The sequence below is a fragment of the Marmota monax genome, unplaced genomic scaffold (assembly GCF_021218885.2).
Source record: "Marmota monax isolate L192 unplaced genomic scaffold, Marmota_monax_Labrador192_F-V1.1 WCK01_AAM20220418_F8-fsc00071, whole genome shotgun sequence".
Lineage (NCBI taxonomy): Eukaryota > Metazoa > Chordata > Mammalia > Rodentia > Sciuridae > Marmota > Marmota monax.
In genome coordinates, this window is record NW_026695217.1 from 4,677,805 (window position 1) to 4,701,903 (window position 24,099).

Genomic DNA, 24,099 nt, shown 5'->3' on the forward strand with positions numbered 1-24,099 from the left:
CAGGGCCACAGTCATCAGGAAACCTCCAAGACACAAGACAGCAGCAGGCCACAGTTCTTGAGGAAAAAACAATATTTGCCATTTGCACTCCAAAAGTGGGTAGACTGGTTCCAAAATCTGCCAGAATAATTTGCACAGTAGATCCAAGGTCCTGGCAGCCTCTTGGTAACTGGAATCACCTGTAGCCTCAGGAGGATCAAGAAACTGACAGAATATCGAACTACCTGCTTCCAAAATTAACTCCCTGGACAAAGAACACTTCTTTTTTTTATTAGCTGGCATCTCAATTTTAAAAGTAATAAGTATTTGTGGGGAGATGATTTTAGAAAAAAAGAAAGAAATCCTGGTTCAAAAACAAGAGGAAGCTGTGCTTCATGGACTGGGATCGGGGCAACCTTGGATTTCCCCTTCGCTGGGCTGAGCTGGAGGCTTTCTTCAGAAATGTGCAGCATGATCTCTTTCCATCCTGTGCTCTGTCCTTTCAGAACTGCTTCTTGGCATATAATTTAATTTTTTTTCACTGGGAAATTCTACCACCACCACAATAATAACAACACAAACAGAACTTGAGAAACAACCAGAAAGATTTCCAACAGTAAAATTGATGAAAAGTAATTATTTTTTGCCCTTCAAATTTTTGGCACATTAGCTTTCTAAGCAAACTGGAGATAGATCTTTTGGAAGTATGTTACTCAGTAAAATTGAATCTTGAAAACACGTTGTTAAAAACAGGGTTCCCTCCCTCAGCCCAGGTTCTATTTCATCTGCATAAGGGTCTTAGATAAACACTATGTTGCCTTCAACCTGCAGATTAGTCTTTAAATTATTCCTACATTAGAAAGAAAGTTTGAGAAAAATAAGAGCAGCTCTGCGATTTGGATTTTCTTTCAGGCAATAAGTTCTAATTGCCGAGAGCAACCAGTAATCAGCAGCTTTCATCCTAATATGATTGGCATCAGTCTTTTGAAGGTCAAACGCAGTGGTAAGTCAGACCCATGATCAAGTCACCTGCCTGCACTGAATGGAAGTACTTGACCTCATCATTTCTTTGTGTGTCACTGAAGTTTGTAATAAAATGGCTAAATTCTTCCATTGTGCCAAGAACTTTAACACTTTATGGGGGAAATGTACACCGGCTTGAAGAAAAAAATATATTGGTTCTGCAACAAATTGCCTTACATGAGAAAAAATATCGAAACAACAAGTATAAATTACAATTGTCCCTGGCTCCTTGATGGAGAAAGTAGTATAACTCCAAAATGGAGACAGGAAGTTATTTTAAGTGGAGCAGCATGATGATAGCAAAGAAATTCATAATTTCTGAAGGATTCTCTCCAGGTTGCATGGACATGTGGGCAGCCTGGACACATATCACAGGCTGAGGCCATAAAATCCACAGTCCAGGGTTTCACCAAAGGGCCCAGCTGCTTTGCTGCTTTTCTTTGTATTTCTAAAATGTCAATAAGGTCTTCATTGTGTGTTTCTCTCTAAACTGCATGTGGGAGCAAACTCTAGTCTAAGAAAACAGAAAATTCCAGAAACTGAACTCTTAGAAGATATCTCCCATGATTTAGAATTGTTATAATTCAACTTCAGCACTCCTACTTGACATACTGAATACTACAGATGATGTGGAATTTCAATGTCACTAGGGGAAAAAAAGGCTGAAATATAGAAGATCTAATTGGATAACCAGGGAAACAAAGTCAAAAGAGGAGAAATGGTTCTAATAACTTGATTTACAACAGAAGGTGGCCAACTCAAGACGAAGCAAAGACAAAACCTTAGCCGATAGGTCCATTCTCTACCTCAGTGTTGTTCTGTTTCTAGCTTCCGAAACTACAGATTAGCCATGCTTATGTAGAATTGACCCAGAGTTATGGGAAAACAAACTGAGGAGTAAAACTTAAATAATGAATGGTTCCTAAAATTTTTAAAGAACTGAACAACGTATATGGAGTTTCTTAGAAGAAAAGATTTGTGAGGACACAGCCTTAGATTTTATTTGTGGTAACTACATACAGTATGCAAACCCTGTTTACTATTCCCCTCATATAGTTCCCTGCACATAACAGTTGTTCAGGGAAACCTGAGTGACAGAAAAAAAAAAGTGATGTCACATAGCTTGTGATCACAATATTTAAAATATTACAAATGTTATCTTTGAGTTTGAAAAGCTACAAAACCAGAACATTATCAAAGTTTATTTAGTTTGCTCTCAGTGCATAGTCAAAGCCACCGTCTTTAGAATTATACTAACACAAACAAATAATAATCACATTGTGGCTTTGGCTCACTCAAAGTTTTCTCTGCACCTTACACTATTACTCATTCTCTTTGCCATTGAAGTTTGAAATACTACAATACCCTCCAGAGTTCCGCTTTTCAATAGGATAAGCATAGTTTCCAACACTACTTAACAAAAAAGAAACAGGGAGAAAGAGACAGAAAAAAGATGTATTTACCAAAGCAAAGCTGGTTTGAATAGAAACTTTGATCAAGTTTTACTAACCTACTCAGACAAAAGAAACATTAAACCAAAGATGTGGACTTTTGTGACTGTCCCGGAGCACACAGGTTCCCGGAGGCCTCCTGAATCCAGGAGTGAGAGATTAGGGAGAGTCTCATCACAGAGGGGTCATGACTTGGACATGACAGGTACTCTAGAGTCTGTGATTTTCAGTTTTCAAAAGTGGTCATGCACACTAATTAACTAATTATTAACTGTGACCCAGATCAACTCTGTATAAACTGCTATACCCTAATTACCTAACACAGCTCCCAAATCCCTGCCCAGTGTCCCCGGCATTCCCCCAGGCACCTTGGGCCTATCCTACACCTTGATGGCTGGGTTTCACTGGGTAAACTCTCAAATAATTACTGTGAACTGTTGAGGACATTTTTCATTACAACACATTGTCCTTAGGGGAGAAAAAAATGCTGTTGCTTTTAACTTCAGGAATTTTTGTTTCTCCCAAACAAGAAAACTAGTTTACTGATATTAATGAACTGCTAAATTTATAAAATTTCAAGTTGGCTCCTAGAAAGCTTGAAAATCAAATATGCTAACATCCCACAGCCAACTGACAAGATTCTACAGCAAAGGGTTTGTTGTTAACTTCATTGCTGAAGGTTAGATTTCATGAGTCTTAAGTACTTTATTATGCTTTTTCATATATATATATATATATATATATATATATATATATATAAAATATGTAGTACTTCACTAAACTAGACACAGGTAGAGATACATATGTATGTATGGACATTACACATTATTTTCTATGAAACACTTTCATTGAACATTCTTATTCTAAAAAGCACAGAATTTATTTCCCAGAGATCAGATAAAAATGGAAATTTGCATGCCTTTATCAATATTTATGCATTTAGAAAAACTGTGAAATTTCCCTGAAAAATAGTAAGGACTGAGGCACATTAGCATGTAAGACAAAGTTTAAAAGTGGACTTGATCCCAAGAATATAGAGAAAAGCTCTTTATTCTAAGACAAGGCTGAGACAGAGCAGGTGAGTTTGAATGACTGAAGATCATACAATACCCAGGTGAAACTCCAGGTCTCCTGCTCTATGTATAGTTCTTTGCTAAATGAAATGCATAAGTTTCTGTATGGCATTCCCTGACTTGTTTTTGGAAGGGAAAGTGAAATTAATTTAATGTATCAATAACAGCAAATACTTATAGAGCTTGTTATGTGATAGGCAATGCGTGCCTTATACATATTAACTAAATTAATCCTCCTTACAGCCCTAAAAAATACTATGATCAGCCCCATTCATAGGGGAGTTGAGGTTTAAACTCACACGTCTAAGTGGTGGGGCTAGGATTCAACATAGACCTTTCACTTGGGTGTATGTGCTCTCATGACTCTGCTGCTCCATTGATGGTACATGACTTGGCCAAGTGAAAGCTTCAACTGGGATTATTTTAAACACAACAGCATATGAATTCAAATTATTATGCTCAATGAAAATGCACAATTCCATATTTAAACGTTTTCTATATTGCTTGACATTTATTTAGATCCATATACTCAAATGCCTCAATGATCATATAAAACATACAGGACAGTGCTTTCTGGGAATTTCCTTGTACCAGGGTCAGTGCTCTTCTTCCACCTAACCCCTCTCTCTTGGCCACTTGCCTTGCTTCTGGGCCCAGACGGCTGGTACCTCATAGTATCCGCTGGCTGTTATCATGACTACAACCGAGGAGACCCACTGCTGATGGATAAGGGGACTGAGCACTAACAGGCTATACCCAAGATGGTTCTGGCTGGCCAGGGGTCACCTGGCAGAGCAAGATAATATCAGTAGGAAGACTGAAGAAATGAACTCCTGTGGCCAACCAGACAGGGCCTCCTCCCTCACCAGGAGGCACTGTCCCATGATGCAGTGGGCTCTCTGGGCAAGCCACACCACTCAGCAGCCAGCTGTACCACAGCATAGCCACTTATGTTAGCCCTCCCCGCTTCCTGTATTTTTTTTTCCTCCTCACTTTTATTTCCCTGGGATTGTAACACTCAAAATCTCAATGAAGTGTTAGCACATTAGCTTTTGGTCTTTGTTTTCTAGGAAATCTGGGCTAAGATGTGTGACTACTGTTTTAAATATCAACTTCATACACAAAAATGAAGTCGGCAGATTGCATCATTATAGCCCCCACTATTCCTCTCTCCTCTATGGTTCAACAGTAGCACATTAGTGTGTGTTTTGCATACATATAGCTTTTGCAATAGGAACTAAGGAATTGTAAATTTTCTTGACAGAAGGGATACTTAGTTAATATTTTATATTCATAGCCATATATTCAATTTTTAGACATGTAAGGTTCTCTTTGTTAAATTCAAAGTTCAAATTATGTGGCTATTAGGTAGCAATACATCTTACAACCAATTCACTCTTTCAGAATTATAATAAAATTCTTCAAAATTGGATCTTTGGAGTGGACAAAAGTTTTACTTTGTTTACCACTGGAGCAATGCTGTATATTATCAACTCTTCAGACATTTTGGCCCTAAATTGATTCTCCCATTCTTCAGGGTGCTTACTTTGAAGCAGGAGTTAGGTAGTGGTCTGAGCACTTCTGCAAGTGTGAAACCATGTGAATTACAATGGGGGCCCATCCAAGAGAGAATGTGCTAGTCCCAAGTTTTTATTACAAAATGTCAACTCTGCCACAGGCATATTTAGAATTTAAGACACAAGAAATTATTTTTAATCTGAACTACTGAATAATAGGATCCTGGGGACTCATGAGAAAATATACTTGTGAGCTAGAAATTGGGCATTTGCCCAAGAAGAAGCAACTTGCCTAATATTTCAAAAAGATGGTGTAGAAGAAAAGTTAATGATCAATTTTCCCACTCACCTAAGCTCCCCTGTCAGTAACTTAGGTCTTACAGTGAATAATAAATCCACATTATGGTGCCTCTACATTCCACAGAGCTACTTTCACTGGATTTTGTTTTAGGTTATATCTGTGGATTTTTAGTAAGGGCAAGAGAAAAAGGAAATCTCTGAGAATTCATGGTTTTAAAAGGTGGTCCCCTAGAGTATAGCTCTTTGATGACCTTGCTAAGGAAAAAAAAAAAAAACTCATTGTACTCAGAAAAGTAAACATATTTGACTTAAACCATCATTATTTATTTGTTGTTTTGTTATTATTTGCTTTGGTTCATTAAAACTCAAAAGCTAAGTAAAGCCCACTACTGCAATCATTAACTCTGCAGGTAAATGGTAAAATGTGCCTTCCCTTTTCATAAGATTTAACTGTCCTTATATGGTTCTCACTTGGAAATAGCCACAAGTCTATCAAATAATTAAATATGCAATAGAGTTGTAAAATAAATAGCTTTAAAAACTCATATTTACATTCTACAGGAAACAGGAAACTAGATTATCAAGATGAATCAGAAAGGCTTAAAAAGGATCATGTCAACATAACACACAGGGAAGAAGGAAAGAGCTGAAAATACCTGCTGCCCCAGGCCCCTAATTAGGAATCCTGTACTCCTAATGGAAAAGTTCCTTCCAATACCACACTTCTCAAAGTGTCTACTTCTTTCCTCTTCTCAACATCTTAGTTGAATACAGATAAAGAATAAAAGTAGAAACTACAGCAAATAGGAATATTTCATCAGTTACAGAGATAAATTCATTTACTGCAAACTTTATGTTCTTTCCATATTTAATATAATTTGTTATAAGAATTATTGTAACTAACAATTTCAGATTCCTTACAACTTACATGAAAAATCCTACAATGAGATTCTATACAAATTATGTCAAACAACCAGATAGCTCATTATAAACTGCCTGTAGAATACTAAATGCACGAAGAAAATACGAGTCCCTGGGCTGGGGCTGGAGCTCAGCAACAGAGTATAGGCCCTGGGTTCAACCACAGCACTACAGAAAAAAGTACTAATCCAATTGTCTGGTTGCATTTTTGGTGGTTTTCTGGTATCACATACTCAACCTCTGAGAAGAGTATCTTCACAGATGACTGACTCTGTTTCCCCCATGCAGCCTTTGTATTACTTGCTCACAAAGCATGCATTTTGCCAAGAACAGAACATTTTTTATCTTAGTCACAGATAAGAAGTTGTTGTCCAAGGCATAGGGAGCTCAGTGCAACAACTTGTTATTAGTGAAAATCCCCAAATTCTGTCTAAATTCAAAGGCAGTCCCTTCTCTATGGTCAGGCTCCGCACCTGGCCCAATAACTGTCTTTAGCCTGGCCGGACACTTTGAAGACCAGATTCCACAGCTGGCCATTCCCAGGCTTCTCTCCTGAATAAGAGGTTTTTCAAAGGTACTAAATTTGACCATACTCACCAAGTTGGACCTGCTTTTAGATCTCCCTAAGACTATAATCTTCCTTCAAAACAAAAATTCGCTCATCTTGTCCTGTCCTATCCTTCCTCATTCAGCAACTATCAGCACACTCTTAGGGAGGCATAAACCTTGTGCTAACTAGAAAACCAAACCTTCAGTTGATGTCATCCCTCAACAATTCACAGGAATTCTACCTAATTCACGAGAAAAAAAAAAAAAATCTCTCAAGTCAATATTGAACCCAATATCATCTATTGCTTAAGCTCATAATATGCTAGAAAGTGTTATATCCATGATGTCATAAACCATCACATCCATCAAATTGAAGCTATATTTGACAGTATCCTCAGGTACTCAGATTTTAAAATTTACAAGAATTGGGATGTAACAACAATATAGTCCTCCAAATTTAACAGTGAATCAAAAAACATTACAATTTGTTCCTTCTAGATTCTTTGTAAGAGTCTGAATTCATTTTTTGAAATCATTTTGAGTACTATCTATTTGGATGTTTATGATCAAATTTCCTATTAAATAGCCTCATGAAAAGAAAATTTAATAGGATCCATACTTAAGTAAAAAACATCTTTGTAATTTAGATGAAACTGTTTTCTTGTTGCAAATTTTCCAGATCAAATATTTAAAATATTAAGAGAGAAATAATCATCTGGCTCTCCTCTTTCACTGAGATGCCAAATTCAATATTGAAATCACAGTGTGTAATCTCCAGGTACTAACACATAATGAAAAGCAGACTTCTCTCTAATCTCACCAGCCGTACCACTTATCAGAACCATTATCAAGTAGTGAGACTAGTATAAAAGCACCAGGAGGGATGAGGCCAAAGGCTGCACTAAAATGTTTCCCACCAATAGCTTAACTACTAACGGGCTCAACTTCTCTATTCAGCACAGTCTGCGCTCAGAGTTAGCAAAGTTCAAATTCCCAAGCAGTGAAATTGCAAGAAGAATAAACCAAGGAAGGGGAAGAGACCAATTGCACTGGAGTTACAACCTTGTAGAAAGATTTTCAAGATGTTTTCTAACAAAAGATTCCAAGATGTTGGGTCTAACAAAGGTAAATGTCACAAGAAACTGAAACTCAGACCCAGACAAATACACACATATACATGGTTTTACCTTGCTGCGTTGGGATCCTGTGACCTTAAGGAAGGATGAGGACAAGAAGCAAAATAGCAATAAACAATTGCTCTGAAGACAACCAATAGGCCATAAATGGTGTGCACTTCAGGAAAACAATGTTATTTGCTGTTCATGGCTCATTCTAATTTACCTGGCTCCTAATAATAAAGATGTATTTGAGACTAGAACATACGTACATTAGAAAAGATTACAGTTATCATTCATGAAATTTAATTCCATGGATTTCTCTCAGCCAGCAATAGTTCTGGGTAATTTTCAAATTGTTGTGCTTTTATGCTTTTGTACATTGACTTCAATGCTGCAGAGAAATGGGTCCCAGAAGAGGGACTGACTGCTCACTCCCTAGTTCTATCTTTGGTGTCCATCATAATTCAAGACTCATTGCTGGCCACTGATACACTTCGAGACTTCTAGCTCAAAGTCCAGACATGTCAATTAATAGGAAAGAAAAAGATCTATTCTCTATTTCCTTCTACTTGATTTATTTTTGAAAATTATTTTTAAAAAATCAATAAATAAGAAGAGTGGTAATTAGCAAAAACTAGCTGTTCTCATAAAAAGCAAAGTATACTATAAGCAAAGGGGAAAATAATATTCACTTTTCTTCTGGCTAACTAATAGTAAGCAGCACTTCAAATTATATGAGATATCTAAAAGCTGAGCATGTTTGATAAAAAAAATAACTAAATAGAACCTAGTGCTACGAATATATGCACTCCTACCTCATGCAAGCAAACTGACATGTGCCACCGTCTCCATATGTACACGGAATGAGTGGCCCAAGCGGGCAGAAATCGAGGGGCCAAATCTTTAAGACTTCAGTTTGGGGAAACAAATAGCAAAACACAGATATGATTAAAATCTTGATGTCATGTTGCTCTTCAATAAAGATTTTCCTCATACATCTTGGAAATTCCAGACTACAAATCCCTCAGATGAGAACAATCTGAAGCAGTCTCATCTCAGAGGATGCTCAGGAACACTCATTCTGAACATATGGGCTTTATTTTATTATTCAACTACTCTATGTTCTTTGGTCTTAACTTCAGCAAAGGTTAGGACTCAGGTTTGTCCATCCAGCTCTGACATGCAGTTCCTTGACACAATAAGCTGCAATAAGCCATGAAGCAAGAAACATAAAGGTCAGTTATAAGCTATGAAACAATGCTTCAAAACAGAAAAGGCAATTCTAGAAAGATCTAGCTTACTTCGAAACTCTTCACTTCTTCTTCACCATCATCGTCTTCCTCATCATGACAACTCTAATTTGGGAGGGGGGGGGGAGTAAAGAATATGATAAGGCAGCAAGTACAAAGGAATCATTTAACAGAGAACACCAAGTGATTTGAATGAATTTATCAATAATGCTTAAATATATATATACACACATATATATATATCAGATACTAAGAAATCATGATCAATAAATTTATAACCTGAAAGAAAATTATATTCTATTATGCTTTTACAAAATTAAAATATAAAAGTATCCTTTTTATATACGACAGATAATTATGAGGTCCCTAACATACTACACATACTACTTATTGATGCATTTGCCTTGTTCAAGCCAAATTGAAAACATTAAAGACAAGAGTCTTTTCCATTTTTATGTTTTCATTACAATGAACTAATGCAAGTATATGCAACAGTCATTACTTAAAACTAAGAGAAAGCAGTATCCATTAACTAAAATGACTCTTGCAGCTGGGCATGGTGGTGCATACATATAATCCCAGGGGCACAAGAGGCTGAGGCAGGAGGAACATAGGTTTGAAACAGCTTCAGCAACTTATAAAGGCTATAAGCAACCTAGTGAGATCCTGTCTCAAAATAAAAGGGCTGGGGATGTGGCTCAGTGGTTAAGTGCCCCTGGGTTCAATCCCCAGGACCTTAAAAAAAAAGACTCTTGCAATCCTTTTTTAATGTTCACTTTTACTGTATATTGCCTAAAGGAAGAAAGTGAAGTTCTATTACTGATTTATTATTTACACATAAAAATGATAAAGCTGACTATTCCATTATTTTTCCTGGAAATGATGAAGGAGAAGTACTAAGTCATTCATGAGCTATTATCTAATTCCCCCAGCTGGAACTTTTGCTTGCTGAGGAGGTGGAGGCAGAGGCAGAGGTATGGCAACTGGGAACATGGGCTCAGGAGGCAGAGGAAAAAGATGGAAACGAGAGAAAGAATAGCTGGCTTCTTAAAAGAATCTTATGTGCTAATATATGTAACATTTTTGCAACTTGGGAAAAATAGTCAATAATAGTGAGACAATAGTGTCAACAATAGTGAACTTTTCATAACTCTCATCTTGGTTTGGAACTTTGAATATAATGCTGACCGAAAGGAAGCTGTCATAACTAACACCCATGGTCGGAGGAAACCTGCAGCCACTGAAGTTGCTGTCCCAACACTTCGAGCTGTTTTGTGCTTCTGGAAAGCATTCTGTGCATCAGTGAAGTGCATGGGGGAAAATGTCAAAATCTAAATCAAAAAATTTCTTAGACCTCAAAGACTCACAGCATTCTGGGCATGGAAATAAAGTGAGACAAGACAGAAGAGAGGGTATGAGATGTAATCCTTCCACCCACTCAGTAAATTCTAAAAGGGGTGTCACACTCTTTGATTCGATTAACAAAAATGTAAGAAGCATCACCCTTTCCACTTAGAACAACAGGCATTTGAACACAGTTTGTAAAGGAAGAAATAAAGGGAGGTACCCAGACTTGTGACGGTTTCACTATATGGGTGAAATGCTAAACTCCAGATTGGCATAAAGATAGGCTAGGACCACAACAAACACACACATACATGCAAGCAAACAAAAGCACATCTAAAAGATCTCCAGCAACTTTTCAATGTACTGGACAGAAACAGGATTTGTAGGCATGAGAGAATGTTCTTCAATAGCAAATTATGTCTACATAATACATCTGATAATGCTCAGAAAATGAAGAGTTATATTAGTCCTAAAGCACAGGATTGGTTTCCTGGATCAGATCTCTAACTTCTAAGCAAGCAAGAATGATAACATATGCCAGGAAGGAAAAGGTACATAATGGGGCAGAAGCATGGAATAGGCAATTTTAGAGGGAAAAAAAAAAAGAAAAAAAGCAGAATGCTTTGGACTGTTGAAGTATATAAAATAAAGTTCAATATCAATGATGAGAGTATTAAAGCAGCACATGTAGTGCTTTGATTTGTTGGTATCTGCTGGAAATTTCATCCTATAGAAGGAGAATATTAAATAGATTCTTTGACTGCCTTTCTGACCGTAAAGTTCCTCAGAATATGGAGGAAGCAAAACCAGAAACTTCCATATGGATTTAAATCTGACGAACCAAGAGCTAATGGGTGAGGTGGATAAATCTCTTTTAAAAAAAGTGAAATGACATTTTATCATTTTAACCAACAAAAAAATGAACATTGGGTGTAACTTAACATGTATCTTAGACATTTCAAAAACTTAGTAAGAGAAGGAAAAGGGAAAGGAAGGGTTTCCTTAGCCAGAAACTCAAGGGTGGAAACAGTACTGAGTGTTCAGTTTGTGGCAATATCATTCCAGGTACTTCCATGTGGGTACCTTAAGTGGATAAAATCACCTTTGGGATTAAGCAGCTGCAGACAGAGCAGCAGGGTGACAGGTGGTAAAGAGACATTCTGAGGTCTCTAGCAACAACGGCCACAGTGAGGACACCCTGGCTGTCAGCAGAAAACAGAGAGGGAAAAGATGGCAACAAGGAGCTAACAGGAAGCTCTGGAATCCTCCCTGTGTGACTGTTAAAACAGGAGGCTACGTGAAGGAAACAGAGTTCATTATAATAAGCAAAACAAATAGAAGATTAACCTGCAGTTTACATCCAAGTGCATCTTCAAAAACATAATTTTTGAAGTCACTGGCAAAGCAAGGAGGAGGAGGAGCAGCAAGTGCATGAGTCACAGCAGATGCTTCAGTAACAGAGACGGCATGCAGGACAATTCCTCAGTTCAGAATCAGCCACCAAAGAAGTGTTAGGTTGGTACCCAGTACAGTACCCAGCCAAGGAAAATGAAAATAAGACCCCAGTGGAGTACCATTTTATACACTGTCTACTAACAACTTAGGTAAACAGAGAATCATACTTATCAAGTTTATGTTTGACATAAATAAATAAAAAGAGCACTGGATGAGAGAACTGAACTTTCCAAAGATGCCAGCATTGGACCATGGCCTGACTCTAGAAAAATGATGATATTTACTTAATTTTTAAAAATCTAACTAGATAAGGATATAAGATAAAACTGAACAGAAATTCACAAATGACTTGGATTTTAGGTTGACAGGTAAGCTCAAAAGGAGGCCAAAATGTGCTCTTTCTGCCAACATTTTAATGCGTTCCTACGACTAATGGTAAATGTACAGGCTCCTAAGCCCGATAAGCAAGGATGCGGACCCATATGCCCTACAGGTGAGTGTATAACAAAAACTGCAACTACCTCTGGGTGCACAGATTGGTAAACTGGAGCACATGCAGAGTACAAGAAACTGAGTGACAGAGCTTGGCATTCCTGGGTCCATCAGACAATAAAAGGGATAAGATTATTTAAGTGTGAAGAGGAGACTCTTGGGAAAAAGGCAGATCACGGGAGCCCTCATTAAATATTTGATTGAATATCAAAAGAGATTCAATAGAGCTTTAGGATATGACTAAATTAAAAGAGAAGCCAGAGAGACACGTTTTAGTCACAAAGAAGTCTAACAATCAAAAATTGCCTGCCAGAAAACCAGGAGCTTATACCTCTTCCACCCACCTGCTCATGCTCTTCAGTTCTGAGGCCACAAATGCTGCTCAATCAGTGGGCACAAAATCCCTCTGGCACAGTGTCCTCAAGAGCAACAGTAAAAAAATCATTAGAGTCCAACTAACTACCTGCCTTCTATAAGTTCGCATGGGGTTCTGAGAACTACTAGGGAGGTCACACAGCCAGAGAGTGATTCTGCTGCAAATGCATGAACCACCCCCTGAGCCAGGCTTTCTACACTGCCTGGGACACCTACGCTGATTTCTAGTCAATAAATGTGTCAACTGCCACAAGGTCTCTTTGGACTCTTCTGTCTCTCAAACCTTCTATCCAGATTCCCTGCACCTAATCCCTTGGACTCAGCTGAGGACTGTGAGAAAGAGCAGATGACACTTTAGCCTAGCATCTTCCCCTTCTTCTTTTTGTTATAAAGCAATAAGTGATATTCCTCTTTTATCTTTTAACCCATGTTTTTTAACCGAGGGTGCTGCTAAAACTGCATATCCACAGGTAGAAGATTGAAACTAGACCACTACCTCTCATCTTATCCTATAAAAAAATCAACTCCAAATGGGTCCAAGTCCCCAATGTAAGACCAGAAACTTTGGAACTACAGGAAGAAAACACAAGGGAGACTCCTCAAGATATGGGCACAGACAATGATTTCCTGAATAGGACTCCAATAGCTCAGGAAACAAAAGAGAACTGACAAATTGATTTACATCAAATTAAAAAGGTTCTGCATAGCAGAGGAAAAGTTGACAGAGTAAAGAAACAACTTCCAGCACAGGAGAAGACTTCTGCCAGCTATTCACCCAAGAGAGGGTTAACTTGAAGAATATTCAAGGAACTAATATGATCTTAACAAAGCCCAAGTAATCCAATCAAAATTTGCACAAATGATCTGAAAAGACACTTCTCAAAAGAAGCAGTACAAATGGCCAAGAAATATATGAAAAATGCTCAGTATCTTCAGCCCTCAGGGAATTGAAAATCAAAACTACATTGAGATCCCATCTCACACTAGTCAGAATGGCCATTATCAATAAAATAACAAATGATGTTGAGAACAAGAGAAATAGAAACCCTTCCACTGTGAATGTAAATTAGTACAATCACTAAGGAAAACAGTGTGGAGTTTCCTCAAAACACTAAAAATAAAAACACCCTATGATCCATCTATATACTACTCTTGGGCATATATCCAAAGGAAATGAAATAGATTTCTAATAGCTAAGATATGAAATCAGCCTAGGTGTCACCAACAGATGAACGGATAAAGAAAACATGGTATATATACCAATAAGTACCATTCAACCATACAGATGAATAAAATCAAGCTATTTGAAAAAAAAAAAACCACATAGATGGAATTGGAGGTCACCATGTTAACTAAGCCAAACCCAGAATGACTACTTGCACACGTTTTTGCCCGTATAGGGACACTTAAAAAAATAGATGACCTGAAAGTAGAAGAGGGAGCACTAGAGAAGAAAACTGGAGGGTGAGGGGATGGGGAGTGTGTAGAAGAGATGGTAGACATGATCTAAACAGGATATATGCTGCATGGAAATGTTGCAGTGAAGCCTGTCAGGCTGTACAATAAATGTGCATTCATTATCATAATAAAAAATACAAAATCCCAAGTAGGAACGCTAAAAAAAGAAAACAGTGGTTACTTGCCAAGGAAGTTAAGAGCAAAGACACATGGAACCATTAGGAATCTGAGAGTAAGATGTATCTTATGTTTCCAAGATTAACAATGTTTTGTTTTAATCCAGAAGATTAGATTTCAATATTTTGTCAAATTAAAATGACTTTATTAAAATTTTAAAACATTAAAATTTGGAAGGCCTCTTACCTTTGCCATAATATCTGCATAAGCCATATATAAAAAATCTTCCTCCAGTTTGCTATGTAAAACAAGAAAAAAAAAACCCATCAATTTTAAAGAGAAGGCTATGTCATTTGTGGATGTACCATCATTGTATAAAATAGCGTGTTTCTTGTTTTCTAACAAGTATGATGTTTTATAATTGAATGAACATAAAATTTAGGCAATTATAATCATTCAAAAATATCTTAAAGTCATAGACCAAAGATTTTAGAGCTCCTGAAAAGCTGTCCCCTGATCTTCAGAAGAGGCCTCACACCTCAGAAAACAAACAGTCTATTGATTTACACAGAAATGCAATAACTGTAATTTTCTCCAAACTACAAAATTTGAAATGAGCAAATTTAAACAATATAGGAGCTTCTGATGGCAAAATTGATATTTGACATTTGATAGAAAGACTCTCTAAATTATAAAGTATAGTTAAAAAATTAGTCATAATGAAGATTCATAAAAATTAAGAAAGGACCAAATACACTTCTCATCTTTCTTAAGAAGCATGGAACCATTAATACATGAATAAAAGGTTTCCATCAAAAAATACCTAGAAGTTGCAAAGCTATCTCAGCAGTTTCAAATTTCAGCTATGAGAAAAATTCACTCATGAGAAATACCTCATTACCTGCCATGGCCAGATAGACAGCTGCTCTATGCTTAGGGATGAGATGGTTTTGTTAGTTGGGAAATAATAAGAGAGAAACAGTGAGAGAAAGGATGGATCACATTAGATAAGAGAGAAATGTATACTGTTATGACATGCAAAGAGGTCACATGAACTCTTAGGACTTCTAAGACGACACATATGGATGTGGTTGATAATTAAATTATCTCTCAGGTTCTGCAGAGCCCAGGTGAGATCTGGGGCAAAGCTGGCTTTATTTCACAGGGCAGGAAAACAGGCAAAAATTCTATCATCTCTGCAATGCCCCCACTAGAGCAGCAATCTTTGCAGCGCCCCTGTAGTGAGCAGACACTAAGACACATTGTGGGCCTCAGAGTGCCTTTGTTATTTAACTCCACAGAGGTTTGCCATTCACTGCCTTGGTGAATTCATATGACTACAAACGCAGAATGTAAGAAAAGTGGGCAAAATCATTCAAATAAACTGTGGAGATATTTCCAAATTGAGATTACCACTCACCCACCTTAGAGGCTTCCAAAGACCCACTGTGCAATGGAGACACAGTTTACCTGGAAATCTTAGGTCGCTATTAGCCTCCATATTTTTGGCATTGGAATTTTCTTTGGTTTCTGTTGTTTTATTTATAAATTCTGTTTGTGATAAACAGAAAATCCATTTCATAAGAAGAATCAGAATCAACTAAACCAGTTAATTATAAAATTGTTAAGAAAAACCAGAATTCATAGATATTAAAGCATGAAATTGAATGAATGTTGGTCCAGGGGTGTATGCCAGACTTTAAAAAACTCTCTCTGATGAAACTGAAACATGTGACAATGACACACAATACACCACACAGACATGGATTCCTTTATTTGATCCTCCCTGTCTCCTGTGAACCCCCAGCCATACCATTTCTCTGTTAAAGCCGTGCGACTGAACAGAAGGATCAACTGATGCAGAGGATCAACTCTTTTAGCGACATCATCTTCTTCTGGAGGTTCAGCCCCAGGTTTCTATAAGAAAGTCAAATTTATCAAATTTCACATTTAGAAGAAATGTTAATCCAACTTCAGAGCAATAGGAGGGATAGGACCAAATAATAAAAGAGAAGCCCCTCGTTTCCTATTGCAGATGTTTGGGTACACATGTATATGTTTTATGTGTACTATACATGCTATAAATGTATGTATGTGTATAAATATGTGCACATATGTATATGTGTTATATATAATATATAATGCATAAATGTGACATAATTTGTTCATATCAATCTCATTGACAATGTAAAATTATGCAGCTTAAAACAGAGATATTTGATCCCTTTTCATATTTAATTATTCCAATATTTTTGAAGTATTGAACCCAGGGCATACTAGGCAAATACTCTACATGAAGCTACACCCATACCCTCAGAGATATTTAACAATCATCCTGACTTTTTATTGAATGAATTTTATGTCTCCACTAACTCATGCATTTGAACTGATTGTATTTTTATAGAAATGGGTTCTTTCCTGGACTTAAGGGTTAATGTTATATGTACCAGGCAAATTTCTATAAGATATCCAAACATTTACATTTGCTTTGAGCCTAAAGTCAAACAAAATTGATTTAAAAATTCCTAGAGGCAATAAGGGCCAGGTTTTAATAACTAAATTAGTTTATCCATTGTATTCCCAGATAATTTGTGACCTAAAAAACAATTAGGAATCATGAAGCCTCTGACTAGCCAGCAAACTTTGATGGGACTGTATGCTTATAATTTTATTTATTATTTTCCCTTCATCAGATTTTGAAAAGATTCTCAACTTATACAAGATGATGACCTGCAGTGCTCTGGGCAACACCAGCCTCTGGGCACTGTCAGTGGAGATTCTGCTGGCTATCACAGCACTTCCATGGCTCCTCTTCTGGGCCACTCTAGCATCTTCTGCCCCATGGATCTTAAGAGACTGGCTACATTTTGTTAGTTTTGAATGTATTTTTGGTGGATAACTTCTTTACAGATGAGCCTTTTATAGTGTATCCTGGTTCTGAGTTTTAGTGGCTCTGGGGAAGTGTTTAAAAGAATAAGTGAACCAGGTTTGGTTAGTAATAAACTTGCATCAGTCATCTTAAATTCTGAATAACTGATATTGATGAGATCTCTTGGAAATAAGAGTGACTTTTTCCATAAATGCTTAATGCAGTAACAATTGAGATTTAAAAGTTTCCTAAGATCAATGTAGTGCAATGAAGTTTTTTCTTCAATAATCTATGACGACACTATTCCACCACACTCCAACCCTCTTTCATTTTATAACCCCATTAAAAACATACTGCTAAATCTTCGATCAGCTTATCTTCAAAGTAATGTTCTTCTGTTTCAATCCAAGACTTTTCATATCCCTGAAGAAAGAGATTGACAGCCCGATGCCTAAAAAAGATAAGCACAATTTCAAACAAAGGTGTTTTTTTTTTTTTTAATAAAATTTAAAAAGGAATTTAGCTGTGCTTCATTACTGGATTATCTGTGCACTGGAAATATAAAGCTAAAAATAAACTTTCTATTCTTGATCCTTCTTTTGAGAGGTAATACTTTGTAGCAAATTAGAGCAAGATTTCTCAGATCACATATTGATTTGGATTTAAATCCTAGCTCCAGCATTTCTAAGCTCTGTAACATTGATCAAATTACTCAACTTTCATTTTTTCTTATTTTGAAAACTATGATAACTTCATCTATATTTCAGTTTTTAAGACTTATAATGAAATAAAGAATGTGAAGCACAAGATATGCATTAAATGGTAGCTATCATTACATAAAGTTTATCTTAATAAATGATGTAACAAATGTCAATAGATGAATTAATCTGTGTTCAAGTTAATATTAAATGTTAATATCACATGTATGAGGCCTTGTGGAGTAGTAAATATCAATTAATACTTTTGCTATATCAGTGTGTAAATATCAATTAACACATTACAGATCATAGTTCTCCAAAAAATATCCAACAAATAAAAATCACGTCCAAAATTACACAGAATAACAATAAATCTAAATTTGGCTGTTATATGTATTTTGAAAATTCTGACCTTGGCAGATTATACAAGGGAGCCATCCTGAAGCAGGCCACCACTGCCCTTTTCCTCTGTTTGGAGAGTAGTTTATGCCACACGGCCTTTTTAGATCTCTGAGGATGCTCCACCTGAGGGAGAATGACACAAAACATGCAAACTTATACCCCAGGCGCCCCCCAAATACAACACTGAAGAGCTACACCTTTTCAGTCCAATTCCAAAAGTACCTTAAAATTATTTGCAGCAAGAGTCAACATTCTAAAAGTTACCCAAAGCTAAATTTGAGATAGTTTCAAACAATACATAATATCCCAGTGAAAATATTGCATTTTCCAAGTAGTGTGTACTTCAGAAGCTTTGTCATCTCTAATGTCAAAGAAGCATAAAGACACTTTACATAAAATCATTTGCACATAATTCTCAAAATTTTCTTAGGTTCTTAAATATATTTTCTGCCTACACAAAATAATTTTACCCTTTCTTTTTTCTGTATCTACTGGAACCAATTTTACCATAAGAGCAGCAATCACAAATAGAGCTAATGAAAACTCTAGTGTTCCTTAACATGAGAGATGACAAGGCTCTGAGAACAGTGCCAGGAGGGAGGAAAGGGATGTTACTTTGCAAAAACTGTTAAAGTATATAAGTATTTTGTTAGACAGGAACAAAGGAGAATTCAAAAGTCACAGTAAATGAGGCAAGCAAGCTGTCATTAAACTAATGGTATTTGGAACTTCAAGAGGAAAAAGAGATTAATTATTAGAAAGAAAAAGAATCCCAGCAAGGGATTCTAAATTCATTAGTAATCTAGGCAATTGAGCACTGTACTTCCCAGACTGTAATATCTCCGGCCAACACTTTTAGATTTCTGGAAGAAATAAAAATGTTATGTTAGCCAAAAAAAAGCTGAATTTACTATCCTTTGCAGTAAAAGGTCAAAATATGAACATAAAAATGCCTAAAAAATATTAAGAACATTGTGACTATAGCAGTTCAAAAATTTAGCAAGGCAACTTGTTTAACTGAAAAGCACCTATTTCTGTGACCCTGTTCCCTCTATAGGATCAATAAAGCTTTTTAACAAAGGCCCACTTCATTTTCTTCTGGATGAGTGGGCTGAGTGAAATACACCGTTGCCGAGAATGTTGTGGGTGAAAACACAATCAAGGGCAGTGTGTTAGACCTGATACACTTCAACTTCCAGTTCACTCTGGCAGCCGAGACTGTACACCGGTGGCTTTTCACAGAACAGGGAGGGATGCAGTCAGGAAACAAGAATGAGACACCCAGGCAATGACTGGAAAAGGCTCCTGACATCAGGAAGCTCCCCACTGGCAGAACCTGGTATCACAGGAGGAAGGACCTTGAGGAGTGGGGTTTCCTAAAATCAAGGAAAAGGGTCTCTAGGAACTGTGGCCTAGAGGTGCCCTGTGCCTGTCACTGAGCATCCTGAGGTGCTCCTGTGTGAGCTCAGGTAGAGAAAGAAGATCAGGAAATGCACAGGACACAGTCAGCCCTCCTGAGAATGACCAGATGTACAACACAAAGCACACATCCCAACAGTTAGGACACTACAGGAAAACTAAATCAATAAATATTTCCTGTGCACCATTCAGTCTAATTTGTTTGTTTGGTGCTGGAAGTGAACCCAGGCCTTGTGCTTGCTCAGCACACATTCCTAAGCCACACCCAGAGCCCAGCACACCTACTGCTTCTGCAATGACTTCAACAAGTTAAAACTGTCTTTGCAAATACTTTGTAACTCAGTTACAAATTAACATTAGAATAGAAGTGTCAAAGGGACACATTCCACTCATGGAAATAAACCAATTTGTAAGTTGGCTACTTTTACATGCCTTTGGCTCATTTTATATTCTAGCTCTTCTGACTTGTGTATTTATCTGGTTCTGTGTCTGTGTACTCAGAGACCCTGAGCTCCTGGTGCCCAGAGAACACTCAGTCATGGGACCCTGCTGGGCACCAGCCACCCTGGAGTGTGCACCTACTGAGAGTCCCAGCAGGAGAGGATGTGTAGTGAAATGAACCTTAATTTAGAAATGTCTTCATCTATCAAAACTGAATATCCTTGTGAACATCTACTCCTTTACTGTAAATATAATGAAATATATCCATATTTTAATGAGCTTCATTTAATTTACCTAAAATTCACTCAAGTAAATCCAGATTGTGTGGGGAAAAAAACAGAAACATTTAAAAATTCATGACAAGTAATACTGCTGGAAATGACTCTCCAGTAACCATTTAATTAACACTTAATGATCTCATTAAATATGTATATCATTTTTAAAATACAAGTCTCTGGCTTCATATACATCACTCAAAACTTCATTACCTCAAGTCCCTTCATTTGCTGATTAATGAGATTTTTTTTTTTTAATACTTCATGAAAACACAAAGGGACTGTTCTGGGAAAACAGCAAGATTCAAGGTCTTAGACATGTAAGGGCAAGCCAACAGCCATGTGGCTGAGGGCACCCTAGCTGTGATCATCTCCTGAAGTGGAGTTGTAGCAGTAGTAGCATAGGGGACATGTAAATAAGCAAGAAGGAAATTAAAAGGACAGCCAATGGGAGATGAGAACTTAGCCATCTTGTATTACCCTGCAGCCCTGGTTCTTTCTCTTCCTGCTCTTTTTTGCTATGGCTGTAATACAGTCTTCTTGCTTGCACTGAAAAACTAGCCCCTACCTTAGAGCAAAGCCTGTCCAAGGAAGGGGGCATGACCCTTGTCCTTGGAAAGACCCACAGAGCACTCTTAGGCACATACCCACCCTGCAGAGTTGTTTATCTACAAATAACAGGAGAGATCTGCTGCCCCAGGTGTCCCAGACTCAGTCAGGCTAGGTGGGGACCCATAGCAACCTCCTAGCAGCCACCAATCACCATGAGACAGGAAAAATACCTGGGATGCCAGATGACCGTCCCAGTAGTTTATGGTGATTGATAATGTGTTGGGAAACCATGTAGTTTAGCATGAACACCCCTCTTGGCTTAAACCAATCAGTTCAAATGAATCCCCCTCTTGTACCAACCAATCACCCCTACCCAACTTGTTCCTGCCAGTGAATGTGCTAATCATGTTTTAGAGTTGTTGTTTGATTTCCCGTGGTGTGTGATGATTTGCTAAGAGATGCTATGATGTATGTGGGGTCCCTGCCTTCCCCAAAGAATGTATAAAACTGCTGCAAACCCTGGGCTCAGGGCCTCTCAGTGTCACCAGTTGCTGTGTGCGCACAGAGGACCGAGCTAGCTCGCAATAAACACCTCTTTGCTGCTTACATCCATCTTGGTCTCTGGTGTTCTTTTGGGGGTCCCTAATTCAAGCATAACAGCACTAAGGTAAACATGGTTCATTATAGCTATATAATTCCCTTTCTTGCAAACTTTTGGCTTTGTTTTGCATTGTTTTTGAATAAATAATTGCCTCCTTTAAAAAAAAAGGACAATTAGATGATATTTTGTTATTTAACAGGGCAGGGCTGGAAGTTCAGATAATATAAAATAGATCTCAAAGTAAAATGGTCATTATCACTATGGTAATACTTTTAAGTATGGTTAAAGAAGATACAAAGTTTAAAATATTAGCTAGGCATGGGGACACACATTTGTAATCTCAGTTACTCAGAAGGCAGGAAGATTGCAAGGCTAGCCTCAGCAACTTAGGGAGACCCTGTTTCAAAATAAAATATCAAAAGGGCTGGGAATGTAACTCAGTGATTAAGCACCTCTTGGTTCAATCCCCATTGCTAAAAAATACACACACACAAACACAAACACACACACAAACACACAAAACAATTGGGTAGCAAAATTCCTGAGATAACATGGGACCCATTATATTTCATGTTTAGCACCAAGTAACCATGTCCATCAGGTCACTGAGGCCCAGGGGTGGACAGGTCTACTGCGGTCACCCTGAGCTCCCTCACTCTACTGTTTTTCACTAAATGTACTAAAAACAGAAACTGAAAATTTCATTGAATATATTTTATGTCACCAGAGGATCACTTTTGCAGAGATATAACCTTCTAATTGAGGATGTTTCAACTGTTTTGGGAATTCTTGAGCAAAGGGAGTGAATGAGGAACAAAATATATAGCAAACTCTGTAGAGACACCCGGAAATTAGAAACACTTTTCTCACATGGGGCATTGCTCTTCTCTAGGTGTAATTTGTTCCTGATCTCAGAGGAAATTAACTCAAAAAGTATCTGTGATAAAAGGGAAGACTAACGGAGTAAGAAAAAGCAAAATATTTCAACTATGAAACCCATGGAGGACCAGACCCCAGACACGCTGTTGTAGCAGTAACAAAGGATGCAAGTATAAAATAGTTTAGATCAGGTTTAATGCCTGAAAATTTTGTTGAAAGGATTTAGACTTTTAAGTATTTAATCTTAATTATCTATACTATTTTAGAAATAACTAAAAGGCAATAAAAAAGGCCTTGACAATCTGAAATACATTATCTACACACTGCCACAAAAATCATAAGCTTAGAAGTTGTGCTTATTAAATACTAGGCATTCCTGAATCATATTCTTTATAATGAGTATGCTGAACATATATAATTTGGGCCCACAGTTAAAAAATTAACATACATCCTTTCAAAAAACATTTTTAAGTGGCTAAGGTGGACACAATCAAATCCACAAAAACTCTGACCTGCTCAAGATGAAAAAGCACATTTGCTATATCCAGAACTCTCTCCACCGTCCTCTCTGGATCTGAGGTATCTTCTGCTCTGTTTGGCAAGTCTTTGTAAAGAGCCATTTGCCATCTAATAGCAGGATCTTCTAACTGCAGAGAAAGGAAAAAAGTAAATAAAATGAAAGGTGACACGCTAAGAGGCAAGGGTCTAGCTACAGTTATTTATTCAACATAGCACAGAGTTAGACACTGCGAGTTGCACCTACACAGGATGAATAAGTTTAAGGGTATAATACACAGCATGGTAACCACAATTAGTAACATTGCATAGCATTCTGAAAATTGGCTAAGAACAGACTGCAGTTGCTCCTACCACTGAAGAAATGGATATGCAATTTGCTTGACTACATTAATCACTTCACTATGTATATGTATACCAGAACAACGGGTTGTATATCTTAAAAATATACAATTGGAAAAAACCAAAGAAGCACTATACAGAGAGAAAGACAGGTAAGTCTTTGCACTCATCATCTGGTGGAGAGAACAGGTAAAAGTGAATATTTACCATTGTAATGGAAAATGCTAAAAAGATATATGGGGCACCATGGGATGCAATCTACTTTGTGGGAGGCTGGGAGGATTCCCTAAACAAATGAAGTTCATTAGGGCTTAGAAAGAGTTATCAATGGACAGAGATCGATAAAGTAACATTATTTATAGTTTTAGTCTAAAGAGAAATTAAGTAATTTATAGATACTAAGTGTGCATTACAATAAAATTTGGCTTACCTTGCCTTGTAAATGAATATTATTGCGGATTATGTCTCGTACTTCATCCTCTGTGTCTTTCTGTCAAGAAATACATGTTATCTGTTATGGTTTAGATATGAAGTGTCCCCCAAAAGCTCATGTGTGAGACAATGCAAGAAAATTCAGAGGCAAAATGATCAGGTTATGAGAACCTTAATCTAATCAGCGAATTGATTCCCCTGATGAGATTAAATGAGTGGTAACTAAAGATGGGTAAGTTGTGGCTGGA

The 24,099-nt window shown here is 37.2% G+C and overlaps 1 protein-coding gene across 5 annotated transcripts in view; it reads right to left on the reverse strand.

The window, feature by feature from the left end:
* Positions 1–24,099, reverse strand: part of Ryr2 (ryanodine receptor 2) — a 596,528-nt gene that overhangs the window by 61,573 nt on the left and 510,856 nt on the right. For 2 of the 5 annotated variants that reach the window (XM_058575027.1, XM_058575024.1), the window contains exons 73-80: positions 23,850–23,909; positions 23,074–23,208; positions 19,221–19,257; positions 18,405–18,516; positions 17,649–17,745; positions 16,239–16,342; positions 14,672–14,723; positions 9,233–9,286 (exon numbers count right to left, since the gene is read on the reverse strand). In XM_058575027.1, the coding sequence (XP_058431010.1) occupies positions 9,233–9,286; positions 14,672–14,723; positions 16,239–16,342; positions 17,649–17,745; positions 18,405–18,516; positions 19,221–19,257; positions 23,074–23,208; positions 23,850–23,909 (651 nt within the window). Of the gene's footprint in view, positions 1–8,000; positions 8,025–9,232; positions 9,287–14,671; positions 14,724–16,238; positions 16,343–17,648; positions 17,746–18,404; positions 18,518–19,220; positions 19,258–23,073; positions 23,209–23,849; positions 23,910–24,099 lie in introns of all 5 variants that reach the window. The other 3 variants (XM_058575023.1, XM_058575025.1, XM_058575026.1) reach the window with 3 other exon arrangements.